The sequence below is a fragment of the Rhinopithecus bieti genome, unplaced genomic scaffold, assembly GCF_001698545.2.
Source record: "Rhinopithecus bieti isolate Rb0 unplaced genomic scaffold, ASM169854v2 scaffold_30965, whole genome shotgun sequence".
Classification (NCBI taxonomy): Eukaryota; Metazoa; Chordata; class Mammalia; order Primates; family Cercopithecidae; genus Rhinopithecus; species Rhinopithecus bieti.
This window is the reverse complement of record NW_016813425.1, coordinates 417,107-431,959: the sequence shown is the minus strand read 5'-3', so window position 1 is coordinate 431,959 and position 14,853 is coordinate 417,107. Positions and strand designations below refer to the sequence as shown.

The following is a 14,853-nucleotide window of genomic DNA, read 5'->3' as shown; positions in this document are numbered from 1 at the left end:
ATCTACAAAGCACATGAGCCATTTTCAACCATCACAGACACAGTTATTTCAGCTCTTTATACCATACAGTCATTATGAAAAACACAGGGAGACAGCTTCACTTACATGGTTAATGAAGAGACTCTTGCGTTTTTCTCTCACTGTGAAAACAAAAGATGCAACAGAAATGTTACATGCCTGCATGCCAACCCCTGGCAGGTGGCTGAGGACTGGGCCCCTGTGTTGTGGTCCCATCCTTCCACCAACCAACATACCCACTTGCTCATTTATCAAACATAAGAATATGGGACCTGCACAAACGCAGATCTGAATGAACTTGGCTCACAAAGGGAAATATAGACCCATTTAAACAACAGCACCCTAACAATATAACCGCAGCTGAAATCAATTAAGGGGTAACAGATTCCATTAACTGAATAAAAAAGTAATTAGTAACCGTCATGAAACTCATATGCATCTATTAGTTTAACATAATTAATAAATAATAGGACTATTTATTCCCAACCCTACCAGACCCATAAAGCTCCACAGCATATAAGGGAAATATAAATAACAACAACATCTAGAAAGCATTGAGATCCAGGAAGACGACGTACATCAGCGGCGTTACTTATCATGGAAACCCATTATTCTCCATGCTGGGTGCTGGTGAATACAGTGGTCCTCTGTCTGGGAGGCCCCTGGAGCTCCTTGTGGCACCCACCCCCAACCCCATAAGGCTGACAGAGGTCACCATAATTGATACTGCTCTAACAAGGTGGCTTCTCACACTGCTGTCTGTACACATGGCCTGTGTTGAGCAGCTCAGCCTCCAGTGTCCCCAGACACCAATGTTTCTCAGAATGGAAGCCTGCAGCCCCAGAGAGGTAGAAGGGTCAGTCACAGGGAACACGAAGAGCTTGCAATAACCTAGTATCACTGAACTTTGCATTTTCTTTTCTGAAGGCTCATTTTGTGGGTACAGATTAATCCATCAACACATTTATTCGTTACTGTAAAAGACATGAAAAATAGGTTTCCTTCAAGGAGATAACATCCTAGGTCCCCAAGAATCAACAATGTTATCTTGGGGTACCCTAAAACAACAGTGTACAAAAGATAGAGGAAGGCTTTCTCCTTCCAGTCCATGCCCCCACAAAGCAGATTCACTACTGTTTTGAAAGCCTTCCTGCTGATCTGTTGGAGGGATGATGGAACTGTTTTTCTAACATTCATACGCTGTTCTTAGGCTCACAAAAAAACACTTCTCTTTTCCATGGAAATCTTGTCCTCTCTGGAATGAATGCTGCTTTCCACCCTTGATATCTCAAAGATAACAAAAGCAAAAATGCAAAAGCAAAAATTTGTCTGAGGATACTGTTAGGCACTTTAAAAAGAGACTGACACACAGAAGGTAGCTCGATGGACCCATGTGCAGGCGATCAGCCCCCTGCTGTCAGAGGACAGGGCACCCTGGCCATGCCTGAGGCCAGACTACCACACAAAGAACATGAGTGCACAGACGGCAGCGACAAACTGGTCTGCTATGCATAGCATGGAGGCAGAGGGATTACATTTTACCTGACTCCAAGGAAGCATCCACATGTAAACCATAGCAAAACAAACAGGATGGTCTGGCTGGAAGCTCTGGGTTTTAAATTCCTGCATACATACATACATACATACATACAGTGTGTGCATGCACGTGTGTGTGTTTTCTTTAAATCAATTTATACTAAACTATTATGCATGCAGCCAAGGATAGGGATATGATGATAATTCTATGGTGATTTCCTACTGACTGAAGGGATCTGGAAACCTTTTCTACATGGGCGACAGAACTCACAGGGAACCCACAATATTCTGAGATGACAGTCCTTCTCAGAGCATCCCAGTGATAGGTTTGTGCAAAAGAGACTTGTGTCTCCCAATTGTGGGGACCACCGCATATACTAAGGTCACCTCAACACCCTACATCAGCCCCTGCCTTCAGCAAATGAAAGATATCCATGCCTCAAAAAATACCAGCGCTTCCTATATGGGTACTATTGAGAAGATAGGAAATATTCACACATAGAAGTAATGGCTGAGATGCATAACCTTCAATAAGTCTGACCAAGAAAGCTGATATGGTTTGGCTGTGTCCCCACCCAAATCTTATCTTGAATTCCCATATGTTGTGGGAGGGACCCAATGGAAGGTAATTGACCTGCATGGGGCAGGTCTTTCCCATGCTTTCTCATGCTTTTCCCATGCTTTTCTCATGATAGTGAGTAAGTCTCATCAGATCTGATGACTGTAAAAAGGGGAGTTTCTCGGCACAAGCCCTCTTCGCCTTGTCTGCTGCGATGTGAGACGTGCCTGAGATACCTTCCACCATGACTGTGAGGCCTCCCCAGCTACATGGAGCCATAAGTCCATTAAACCTCTTTCTTTTGTAAACTGCCCAGTCTGGGGGTATGTCTTTATCAGCAGTGTGAAAATGGACTAATACAAAAGCTTTCAAACAAACAAACAAACAAACAAAAACTACAGCAGACACAGAAGACTATTATAAACACACATGCCATTCTTGTCTGCCACCTACAAGGATCAATCTCAGGGAGGAATCAGGTCATTTTCATGAACTCCAACTGGCTGCAATCAGAATGGTGAAGAAAAACGAAAGTTCAGAAGACTATTACAAAACACCTGAGGATAAGCTATCTGCATCTATTACAGAATCTCTCAGGCATTCACTGCTTCTATGCAAATGAACACCTACACACTACCCTATTTCCTCAGAGCAACCTGGGGCTCCTGGGGCCTGAGTCAGGTGCCACTTTCCTGTATGGTTTTGTAATGCCCCTTCTAAGATAAGAGGGCCTTCGGCAGATGAAGTCTGCACAGTTTCTGAGAAGATTTTCCACACATGAATCCCTATGGCCGACTGGCTTTTGGAGTGTCTTCTGCACCCCCAAACCAACAACCTATCCCTACATAAATGGGGAGAATTCCTGATATCCATGTTAGACCAAGTGGCCCACTACTTTGACCATCCTGCCTGGATTGGGGGGACACTCTACCCTCTCTGGGCTAACTCCTTCTCCTGGGAATCTGGAGTTGGGACACACAAGAAGGGCTCTGCTCAACCTTAACTGAGGGTATGATGTGTAAACTTCAGACTGGGGTGGGGCTCATCTCCTGCTGTGCAGGAAAGAATGAAGCAGCAGATCTGACTGCCATCCTTAAAGCACCTGTTGCGAGGCTGGCCCTTGGCTGGTATCTGGGAACTCGGATTTAGAAGGGTTCCCTTCCGTTGTTCCTAACTGGTAAAAGTGGCTCACTGTGCCTAAGCTGTCTGAACAAATATGCTCTATGCCGCATACAGTATGGTTTATTTCCTTCTGGGAGTCTGGAACTTTGGTACTTAACAGGCAGACCCTTCTTACATAAGCGGTCCTCCATAAAAATCCTGGGTGCTGGGTTTCTACCCAGGAGTTTCCCTGGCTGACAACATTCCACAGGTGTTTTCACAACTCATTTGTGAATGGGGGGATGAAGTGCAACCTGTGCAGCTCCATGGGCGAGGACTCGCCCCATGCACCTCTTCCCTGTACTGAGTTTGCCTCATGTGCTTGCATTGTAGTAAGTTACAGTCATGAGTATGACTGTATTTTGTGTCTTATGATTCCTGGACCCCCCACACAGCTGCCATGCAGAGAAGCACGGTAGAGGGAGATGGGCAGAAGGCAGGTGCTGCCTTGGTCCTAACAGCTTTTTGGACCCAGTTCCACCAATTTGTGAGCTGTCTGAGATACCCTCAGTGTCCTTAAAATTAATTACTCCTTTTCCCCTAAGCTAGCTGGAGCACAACCAAGACACTACTATGGGGGAATAAGATAAGTAGAATCTTTTTTTTTTTTTTTTTTTTTTTTTTGAGACGGAGTCTCGCTCTGTTGTCCAGGCTGGAGGGAAGTAAGCTGACTCACTCTGCCTCCCAGGTTCAAGCAATTCTCCTTCCTCAGCCTCCTAAGTAGCTGGGAGTACAGGCGTGCACCACCACACCCAGCTAATTTTTTGTATTTTTTAGTAGAGACAGGGTTTTGCCATGTCAGCCAGGCTGGTCTCGAACTCCTCACCTCAAGTGATCCGCCTGCCTTGGCCTCCCAAAGCGCTGGGATTACAGGCATGAACCACCATACCCAGTGATAAGCAGAATATTTTACAGTGGCATATCACCTGAAAAGACTGACAGAATTGCCCAAATCTAAATCTGGCTTTAAAATAAATTTGAAACCACTGAGGCTGATGTTGGTACAGCTCTGAAATTAAAAATGCTTTAGCTATTTTATGTAATGGTATAAGCAATATGCCAACTCATTCCTAATAGCTGGTTTCAGTCATCTTTAAAACTTCAATATTTTTGGTCACTATAACATATCAATCAAAATCTCTGGAGTTTTCTGAGTTAATGTCTAACTGAATTAATTAATAATCATGTTTTGCTTCTTTAGGGAAAACAGGCAATAAATTGATATAGATCATAAATTTTTTCTTTCCTGGGAGAGGAATAATGGCAATCTCCTTTGACACAATCTATGATAGTTAAGAGGATTTTTAATTGGCTAAAGTGACAGTCCATAAGGACGTAAACAGAAAATGTACCAGTGGCTTTAAAATAAGCCATCTAAAATCAGCAAAACAATACAGTTGGCATTAAAAGTCTTCTCCTGATAAAATGGGGAGTTAAGAGAGTAAAAGGCAGTGCTTGCAATCTGAGGGACAAACAAAATTACACTTAAGTTGCTATGGGATACCCTCTTGCCACAATGTCACGCAAGTAACTCTTTAAAATACAACTTTCAACCTAGTGCCTGATTATTAATGAGGATTTATTAACAATCTAAACATAATTTCAGCTGATTCCTGTCATAGGTCGGCATTTAAAAGACTACCTTGGTTTCTCCTCTTCCATTTCCAATTTTTTTTTTTTTTTTTTTTTAAGAGATGAGATCTCACTATGTTGCCCAGGCTGGTATTGAACTACTGGGCTCAAGCAATCCTCCTGTCTTGGCACCCCTCAAAGTTTTGGGATTACAGGTATGAGCCACCGCACCTGACTCTCCTCTTCCATTTCTAAAATAGACCGACCTTCCAATGGCAAGTGTTAGCCACCACCAAGCCATAGGATGCTGGTGCTAAGAAGGTCCTAAGATACCTAAGATACCCAAGATACCCTTTCTTTGGCAAATAAGGGAAGAGCCCAAGCAGGCCAAGAAAGGGAGGGCCCAGAAGAAGAGAGGAGATCGCGTGAAGGACCCCTTCCTCTATACACCCGCCCTCCAACAGGAGCATCACTGGTGTGAACAGACACCTCTGGCATCTGCATAAAATGAGTCCCATTTAAAAACAGAATGACAATTAGAACCAGGTATGAACAGAGCTGTGCTATTCTACCAAGAAAATCTACTTAACTGATTACTCTGGATGTGAAGGACTGGCAGGCCACACAAGAGGCAGGCTTCAACTAAAGAATGACAGAATTTTGTTTGGATATACGAAGCTAATTGCTGAGGTAGCTCCAATGCAGATCACAAAGATCTGGCTGAAAAGAAAAGGTTTCATTTCCCTTTCCTTTTTACTGTGGGTAGCATAGATCAGGCCTTGAATAGTAAAATTAAAAGTTCACTATTAACTTTTCTTATAGTAAATTTGAGATTACCACACAGTTCCTACAGTTTTCAATAATTCAGGGAATTCACACACTCAATTCAAAACAACTGTTGAGCACCTGTTCAGAGTGCACATGGAGGCTCCTGCCCTGCTGAGCTCCTGCCCTGACAGGGAGGTCGTCATGAACACAAACGGCCAGGACACAAAGTGCACTGTAGCAGGAACATCACCCACACTTTGGAGCTCAGAACAAAGCATCCTGGTGTGGCCATTTCCCCCAGAGGCACACCTCCTGTGCTGCAGGAAGGAAGCTTCCAATTAGACCTCTGGCCTGCTCTGAACTGTCCCGGACCTGCACTTATTTCTAAATCTGGGCACAGAGGAACATGACATTCTGTGCATTCCAAGTGAAATCTAAATAAGCAAAGCCAATGAACAAAAACGAAAAGACACAAAGACATTTCTAAGATGTTGAGGGCACAGCCAGTCATGGAGAGGAGAAAATTCCAGGGAAGAGAATAGGAAGCAGACAAAGGAAGAACATAAGAAGAAAACCATTCAAAGAACAAACATCCATCTAAACTGCCAACTCACTCGAGAGGTTTTCTGTTTCCCATAGAGAATATCTAAGGCCAAAGGATTTCTTCAGAAGCACAGAAACTTCAACTAAGTGGCATCCATTTAAAACTTTTCTGCTAATTAGAAAAGAAATGCATGCTTATTGCAGAAAATTTGGAAAATACAGAGCTGTATAAACAAGAAAATGCGACTGCAAATAAAAATTAAAAGCTTGCTTGGAAAACACAGAGATACATAAAACATACACACACACAGACTGAGTATCCTTATCACCCCTTATCTGAAATGCATGGGTTTAGAATTTTTTTTATCAGATTTTGAAATTTTGCATTATTTGAGCATCCCAAATCCAAAAATCTGAAATCCAAAATGCTCCAATGAGTATTTCCTTTGAACATCAGGTTGGTGCTCAGTAAGTTACAGATCCACCTTGGAGCATCTCAGATTTCAAATTTTCAAATTTGAGAGGCCCAACCTGTTTAATCCAATAATCCAGAGACAATCACTATTAATATTTTGACGTGTATCCTTTGAGCCTCTTTTGTGTGCATGCATACAAAGCAAGCATGATGGATACTTTTGCATATGAATGTATTTGTATATAAATACGTGCAAGTATACATGTGCTCATATATGAACATGCCAACAAAATATGCCCATTTTCTATTGGTGTGTTAGCATTTTCACTGATTGTATAATAATTCTTTAATACATAAAGGCATTAATCCTTTTTCCTATATATTGTGATATTTCCATCACTGATGATTTCATTGTTAGGATGCATTTTGACATGAGTTTTCACTTTTAGGCAATTTCCTCCATTGCTTCTACAAACTTACATGCCCCTTCCCCATTCTGACACTAAATAGTCATGTATACTATTTCTAGATGATTATGATTGTATTTGTTACATTTACTCTACCACTAGTCAATCCATCAGAAATCTATCCTGACACATGGTGGAGGTGAGGTTATCATTTTATTTTTTAAGTGAGACTTAAAGTGTTGTGTATTCTATTATAACGAGCTGCTATCAAATGCTGGCTGACATAATTTCAGACCTGGCCTCCTTCTGGTTTGCTTCCAAGGTGTGTTGAAGCAACTCTTTTTTTTTTTTTTTAATCTTTATTTTTTTTGTAGAAATCGTGGCGGGGGATGGGGTCTCACTATACTGTCCAGGCTGGTCTTGAACTCCTGGGCTCAAGCAATCCTCCCCGCTCAGCCTCCCAAAGTGCTGGGATTACAGGAGTGAGCCACTGTGCCTAGCTTGGAAGCAGCTCTAAGATGTGGGGTCCATGATCTATCTTTATCAAAGAAACACAGAAAGACGGGACAGGGCACAGCAGTGCACAGAAGCCACCCTCTACTCTTGTCCTGGCATCCATCCCTTCTCCTCCTGGTCAGGCCCAGTGTTCTGGTGCAAGGTGTCACAGTCAGCACAGAGGAGCTGTCAGCACAGACAAGCTAGAAGATGGCACAGACCCAAGTCAGGGTAGAAACTCAATCCAGCTGAGCAAATGAGAACCTACACTCCAGAGTAAGGATTGTATTTACTGAGAACTTATGCTGTCTTACATACAGGGCTCGGTGCTTTGATGGATTATGCATTTAGTCCTCCTGACAATCTTACAAAGAGGTACTAACTCCATTTTACAGTGATAAAATTGAGGTTCAGGGAAATCATGTGGACGGATCATATGCACCAAGATTATGTGGAGAGTGTTGGATCTAAGCCTCCAGCTCAGGCAGTCTGATTCCAGAGGATTGCTATCTTTAGGCAATCATTCCAAGGCATTAACTATTCTTATATGGTGACCGCATCAGATTATCCTGAAATTCAGCTGCCTCCCTAGATGTCACAGGGCAGCCAGCTGAAAACATAAGCCACGTAAGGTAAGCTATAAACATGGTAAGCTATGAAAAGTATTTACAAGGTTGTCAGTCTGTGCCAACTGAAGGGGAAATGCAGGTGCTCAGAGTTTTTAAAAAGAGAACTGAAAAGTAAGAGTTTATGGCTACCAGCAGGCCACAAGTGCTGTTTAACAGTAAGACAAGGCTGTGGTAGACAGGGCATCAAACTCCCCCAGCCTGGGGGAATTATCCCTGCTAACCTCTATTCTGGATCTGTGCTCACTGAGCAATGTTCTGCCTGGGAACAGGGCAGGTCAGGAGAGAGGATATGATAAAAGGCATACTGAGAAAACTGACATTCTGGGTCTAAATGATTCATTTGAGTTTCTACTATATCGGCAGCTTTCTCCACACTGGAAAGCCCAAGAGACGAAATACTGGAGTTGGATGATGTTCCCAAGAAAAGTGAGCCACGGCACCCAAAGAGCGCCTCTCCTGTGCATCTGACTTACAGGGCAAGACCTGGCCAAGAGATCTGACACCTGCCCCTCCCCTCCCCCACGCACCTCAAGAGAAGACTGCAGAGGGGAGAGGGGAGGGCTGGCCTGAGGATGGCACGGTATGATGAGTTCTGACCCAGAATAGGAAAGCCCAAACACACCACCTGAGCCTACAACCTCCTGTCCCTAAATAATGGATGTGTTGTTTTCTAACAAAGCTAGGGAAGGTAGGAGAAGGTAAAGCTGCAACACAAAACAGAAAGCCACTACTCAGGAAGACTGCCACTGTGCCACGGCAGGTCTGCCCAGGGTGGGTCATGATGCCCTGCCTTCATTGTTTCATTCCCCTGTCCTTGTAAGTTTCTTCTATGTGCTAGCCACTTCAGAGACTATGGAATGTGTAAGGCACAGTTTCTATTCATGAGCAAGACGCAATACAGCAGATAAACAGGCTATTTATTTCTATACCATAAAAATAATCACCTCCACACGGAGGAATATGCAAACTGCACTGAACATAATGCCACTGAATTTCTGGCAAACCATTACTCTATGTGTCACTAAGAAAGAAAAAAAAAAAACGCCAATTAAATTTTGGCAAGTCACTGTGCTGATTTCAGAGGTGTTCCAGCCAAGTAAAGGTGTCTATCAGAATCAATGGAATGATGGGAAACAGGGGAGCATCACCTACGAGGCAGTCATTGGGTCAGCAGGGGCAGAGGGCAGGTGTTGTGGGCAGAGCATCCCACAGGTGATGGTCTTGCAGGCCTGCAGGGGAGGGGACCCACAAGAAGGTGAAAAGGGCTCTGTGTGTGTGCTGGCATCTCACTGTTCCAGTGGTGAGGAAACAGACGGTCAGACAGGGAGGAGCCTAAGAGAAGCTCCACTTGCAGGCAGGTGGAAGAAAGGTGAGACAGGACATGATGGAAGCAGGAGGCTGGGAAAGGGCCTTGCCACAGACCAGGTGAGGAAGGAGGAGAGGAGTTCAGGAGATCGAGACCATCCTGACTAACACGGTGAAACCCTATCTCTACAAAAAATACAAAAAAATTAGTCAGGAGTGGTGGCAGGCGCCTGTAGTCCAAGCTACTCGGGAGGCTGAGGCAGGAGAATGGCGTGAACCCAGCAGGAGGAGCTTGCAGTGAGCCAGGATCGTGCCACTGCACTCCAGCCTGGGTGACAGAGCGTCTCAAAAAAAAAATTAGATGATGAGGGAGAGAAAGCTAGCAGGAGAGGAAAGATGCTGACTTCTGATATGGACATGCCAACCCCAAGGAGCAAGTATGATTTCCAGACTGGCTGCCTACCAGGCGGTAGGAAACACCTCTGGAATGCATGCTTACAGTGCCAGGACAGGGTGGCTCCTCCTTGCCAGGGGTCCTGGGAGAGGTTGGCTCAAGGGATTCCCAGTGAGGATCCCAAAGTACCTGTTACATCACAAGTAATGAGCAGACATTGCTGAGGGCTCGCTGTGTGCCTGGGACTCACCCTACTGCTTCAGGAGAGCAACTGTCTGAGGAGACAGGTGTGCCCACTGTCAATTTACAGGAAGTTATGACCCAAGAGATTATGTGACTGTAAATCCAACTAATGGCAGGCAAGGGCCTAAGACAGAGCTGGGTCCTAGAGCCTTACCTAACTGGAAGCCAGAGGCTAGTTCCCTGCCACTGGGGTGGCCACAGGCTGGCGAGGGCATGGGCAGCCCAGCACGCACAAATGAACCTGTCTGCACACTCAACTACTCATGGCTTTTGAGTACCCACCCTCCTCCACACATCCCAAACTAGAGGGAAAGACAGGTGAGGTAGTAGTTTTTGCAATTCTTTTATTGAAATGGTCTGTCACAAGTAACTTAGGGCTAGACTAGAGCAAAGGTCCCCAAACCAAGTATTCAAAGAGACCTTTAAAAGGGCTGAGGTGTGATGCAGGAACCACCTTCCTCCCTCACAGCTTCACAAAGAAAGGCAGGCACACCCGAGCTGGGACCTGCACCTACCTGGTGTGAAAACCTCCAGGGGCGCCAGACGAAAAGACAAGCAGCCACTGGGGTTGTGGTAACCACCTTCAAACCAGGTTCATGTGTCTTTCCTCTCCTGCCAGCCTCCTGTGCCACAACCTGGAGGCTTCTTTGTCCTATGGATTTTCCCTGGAGGGGTGCTGGAAAGACTTCTGGCTCTGAGTTTACAGATATCGTAGTGAGGAAGGTTTCCAACAGGACCTGCCTCTTGAGGCGTTAAGACTCCCAAGCAAAGCTCGGGGAGGAGTGAGGGCAGCAGAGCAGGAGGGCAAAGGGCAGGGTGGGAAGGTGCAGCAGACCGCAGACTGCTGTCCAGGCATGCACTCCCCTGCACCTGTCTGGCCATTTATGATCAGAAGCACAAAGGCAGCCACGGGCATGCACATTAACATGTTATATGAATTGGAAAAATAAAATCAGACTTTTTCTGACAGAAAGTAAGACTGATTATAAGAAACAGGTGTGACAGGCAAAAATAAAAATAAATATCTAATTAAAAAGAAAGTAAGACTGATTTGACTGACTGGATTGACTATGATGCCTGGCTTTACCAACAAAGTCATATGAAGAACCTGTAGCATTCTGAGGAAAATATATTTAAAACAAAAGAGAAGCTGAAAACATTAGTTCGGAGGAAAAGAGCAGGTGGGGGTTGCTCAATTCAACATATATTTGAGTTCTTTCTATGGGTCTGGCACTGTGAATGCCAGAGATATATAAACGTGAAGACTTGGAATAAATTACGATACAGTGAAGATCTCTGCAGCGACAGAGGAGCATGCAGACTGCAGTGGGGCAGCAGTCAGGGAAGGTGATCTAAGATGAAGCCTAGATTTATTCTCCCAAAGCTCCCAAGGGTATCAGGTTAAGCTAGGTGCCACCAAATGTAAAGAGTAGTAGATATAATTAAAAGTCATGTGTTACATTTGGTAAACCTTTTTTGAAAGGTTTGAAGGTTTGGTAAACCTTTCCAGAAACTGTAAAAATGAGTGACTCCTCTAACTGAGTAACTCTTTTGCAAATCAAATAGATTCCAGTTCTCTACTGTCAATAAAACTGAAAGGGAACAAAACTGAACTGTAGCTGATTATTAGGAATTATTTTGGTTGATAAATCCCTTGGAGATTTTTCGACATATAAACTAGATGAAGTAGAAAGAATTCAATGATATGACTATAATAAACCTCTTTCTATTTCTATCTATTTATATAGATGAACAAAGTTCCTCAGCACTTACATCTATAAAAACAAAGGCTTGGCCAGGTGCAGTGGCTCACATCTGTAATCCCAGCACTTTGGGAGGCCAAGGTGGGAGGATCACGAGGTCAGGAGTTCAAGACCATCCTGGCTAACACGGTGAAACCCCGTCTCTACCAAAAATACAAAAAATTAGCTGGGCGTGGTGGCGGGCGCCTGTAGTCCCAGCTACTCGAGAGACTGAGGCAGGAGAATGGTGTGAACCCAGAAGGCGGAGCTTGCAGTGAGCCGAGATCGTGCCACTGCACTCCAGCCTGGGCGACAGAGTGAGACTCCATCTCAAAAACAAAACAAAACAAAACAAAAAAACAAAGGCTTTGATGATGAAAAGTGCCTCATTTCAGCAATAAGTAATATCCAACCACAGAAGCATCTCACCAAGAAATGTTTTTCCAAAAAGTATTTCACTTTTCTGTTTAATAATTATCCGTTAAAACGTACAGGCATCCGCCACCACGCCTGGCTAATTTTTTGTATTTTTAATAGAGACAGGGTTTCACTCTTAGCCAGGATGGTCTTGATCTCCTGACCTCGTGATCCACTTGCCTCGCCCTCCCACAGTGCTGGGATTACAGGCATGAGCCACTGCACCCGGCCTAGGTCATATTTTTATAGAAAAGAATATGATAGTGTGATAAATGACTTTCCAAAATCAAAATATATTATACTACTATAAAATTTTATGGAGAAAACAGAATGGAAATACAAATTCAAGATGATAAAGGAGTGATATGAAATTTCCAACTGTTCGAGAGGAGCATGTTCATACATTTTTAAAGGACTGACAGGTATCACATCACTATGGTATTAAATTTCATCTGAAACATTTGTTAAAGAAAGACAGTTTATTTTAAAAAATCAACGTTTATAATACATCAGAAATTATGTGCTTTGATAAGGTAAAAAAATTTTAAGGTCAACATAAAAATGCCTGAGGGAGTTGTTTTTCAAAATTGTTTTCCATGGTATGTAAGCAAAGGAACAAAGCATGAAAATCACTGGTGTATGCTTAGGTCTTCCCTATGGCACTTGACATGCCCTGAGGAGACACACCGAGCAACTGAGGGCAGCTAGAGAAAGGGGCATCCCAGCATCTGCACACACAAAGGAGCTAAAGACAGCTGGGAATGCAAGTGAGGTGGAGAAAGCAAGGTCATGACAGTGCTCAGAGGCAAGTGATCCCGACAGGGCAGTGGAAAGTTGCTCCTAAATGCTAGATAAAAGGAGGACAAAAAGGGTAGTTGTTTCACCATGCAGAAGTTCAACACTGCCCAGGAACCAAAACACCACCCCAATGAAGACAGCCACAGAGTATTTTTTCAATTTCTGTATTTCTAAACTGTTGTGCAACAAAACTATGACATATTTTATTTCTGAATTTTAATGTTTCTACTTTGGCTTCAAGCCACTCAAGGGATGGACAGTTTTTATTCCTTTAATTATTTCAAGGGACTCCTGAGAAACACAGATTTCGCACACTTAGGGTTTTTTCCTCCAAATTCTTTGTTGAGACAATAAATCTCTAAAAATCATACTAATTAAAAGGAAAAGATGTGGCTTGGCTGCTTTCTCATATTATTTAAGAATATTAAGCTCTCACATCTTTGACAATGATTAACTAAAATAAGTACAGAAAAGGAAAGGACACGAGGAACTACAATTCTTCCCCACAAGTAATGAGAGTAGCATGAAAAACCATGGCAGGCCTCAAACTTCTCTCTGGCCTGGCAAACTTCTCCACCCCCAGGAGGAACTCTTGGTCCCTTCTTTGCTGAACAGCTCCTGTACAAAGTCTGCAATGCCATCCTCTTTGTGTGAAGAAAGAAAGCAGTCACTCTGGTTTTGAATAAAATACCCTTACCTTCAGCCTCTGGAGGGGTCTGATGAGCAGGCTACTTACTCAGTTTGTTGGAGTTTAATACTATTCTCCTGCTTGGAACAAGAAAAAAGTTCCATGTCCAGCCTAAATCTCTTGGATATCCAGAAGGAAAAGGAATTCAGCAATCACGAAAACTCGGATGACATCATGCAGGTGCCATCTAAATCAGTCTAGTGAACAGCTGGGAGGTGGGATGCATGGCCGACAACTTGTCTGTCAGATCATAAAGTGCTAAGGGGAAAGAGAATGTGGGGTCTGCAGAAACACAGAGCTGTCAAGACCCAGGAGGTGCATGTCTGTGGTCCAAGCAACAGCTGCCCTAACATGACTGTCCTCATCCCAACTATGGCTCCCTATTCACAAATCGAATCTAAACTACTGTCGAAGTACATCAACCTGAATGAAGGAAAGAGATCACCAGATTCAAAAGAAAGGACTCTACCAGAAGTATGCATTACTGTCTCAGACTACATTTCTTCCAATTAGAAAAAAAACAGAGTAGAAGATCCACAGCTGTGGTCTTGTAATGGAAACATAAGTTTATCCAAGTGATGAATTATCACAATCAAACCAAGAATGTTTCCGGGTTTTGTCATCTTCCTTCTTTCAACCAGTCAGGTTGGCACAAGGAATACTGACATCCAGTATCACATGCGCCTTTTCCTCTAGGGGCTAGCGGGTGGTAAAGACAAAAAGGTGGTTTTAAATTCCACAGTATGGTTCTGACGATGAAGAAAGATCCACAGGCTACTCCTATGGGAGCTCACCAAGGGTCCACTCAACCCAGCCTGATGGGTCAAAGAGACCCTCAAGGAGGAAGTAACAGCAGGAGGAGCCTGGAGGACAAAAGAAATCAGCTGTGTGAAAAAGGGGAGGAGAAATCCAGGTGTGAGGCCAGTGGCAGACTTGAGGAAGCAAGTGATTTCAGTATGGTGGAAGCTCAGAAGTACACAAAGAAGATCACGATGGGCCTCATATTCCATGCTAAGATGTTTGAAATTTAACTCTAAAGCAACTGGGGAGCCCTTAAGAAAGGTTAAGGAAGCCAGTGGCACAATCATATCTGATTCATGGGAAGTCCTGTTAGCTAGCGGCAGCACAGACCTGGGACTAGGGAGGGATGAGGTCAAGGGCAG

The 14,853-nt window shown here is 43.8% G+C and overlaps 1 protein-coding gene across 8 annotated transcripts in view; it reads right to left on the bottom strand.

The window, feature by feature from the left end:
* Window positions 1-14,853, bottom strand: part of CCNY (cyclin Y) — a 322,018-nt gene that overhangs the window by 74,064 nt on the left and 233,101 nt on the right. For 7 of the 8 annotated variants that reach the window (XM_017848398.1, XM_017848399.1, XM_017848394.1 and 4 more), the window contains one exon: window positions 106-140. The exons of the other annotated variant lie outside the window; for it this stretch is intronic. In XM_017848398.1, the coding sequence (XP_017703887.1) occupies window positions 106-140 (35 nt within the window). The remainder of the gene's footprint in view (window positions 1-105; window positions 141-14,853) is intronic. 8 annotated transcript variants of the gene reach the window in all.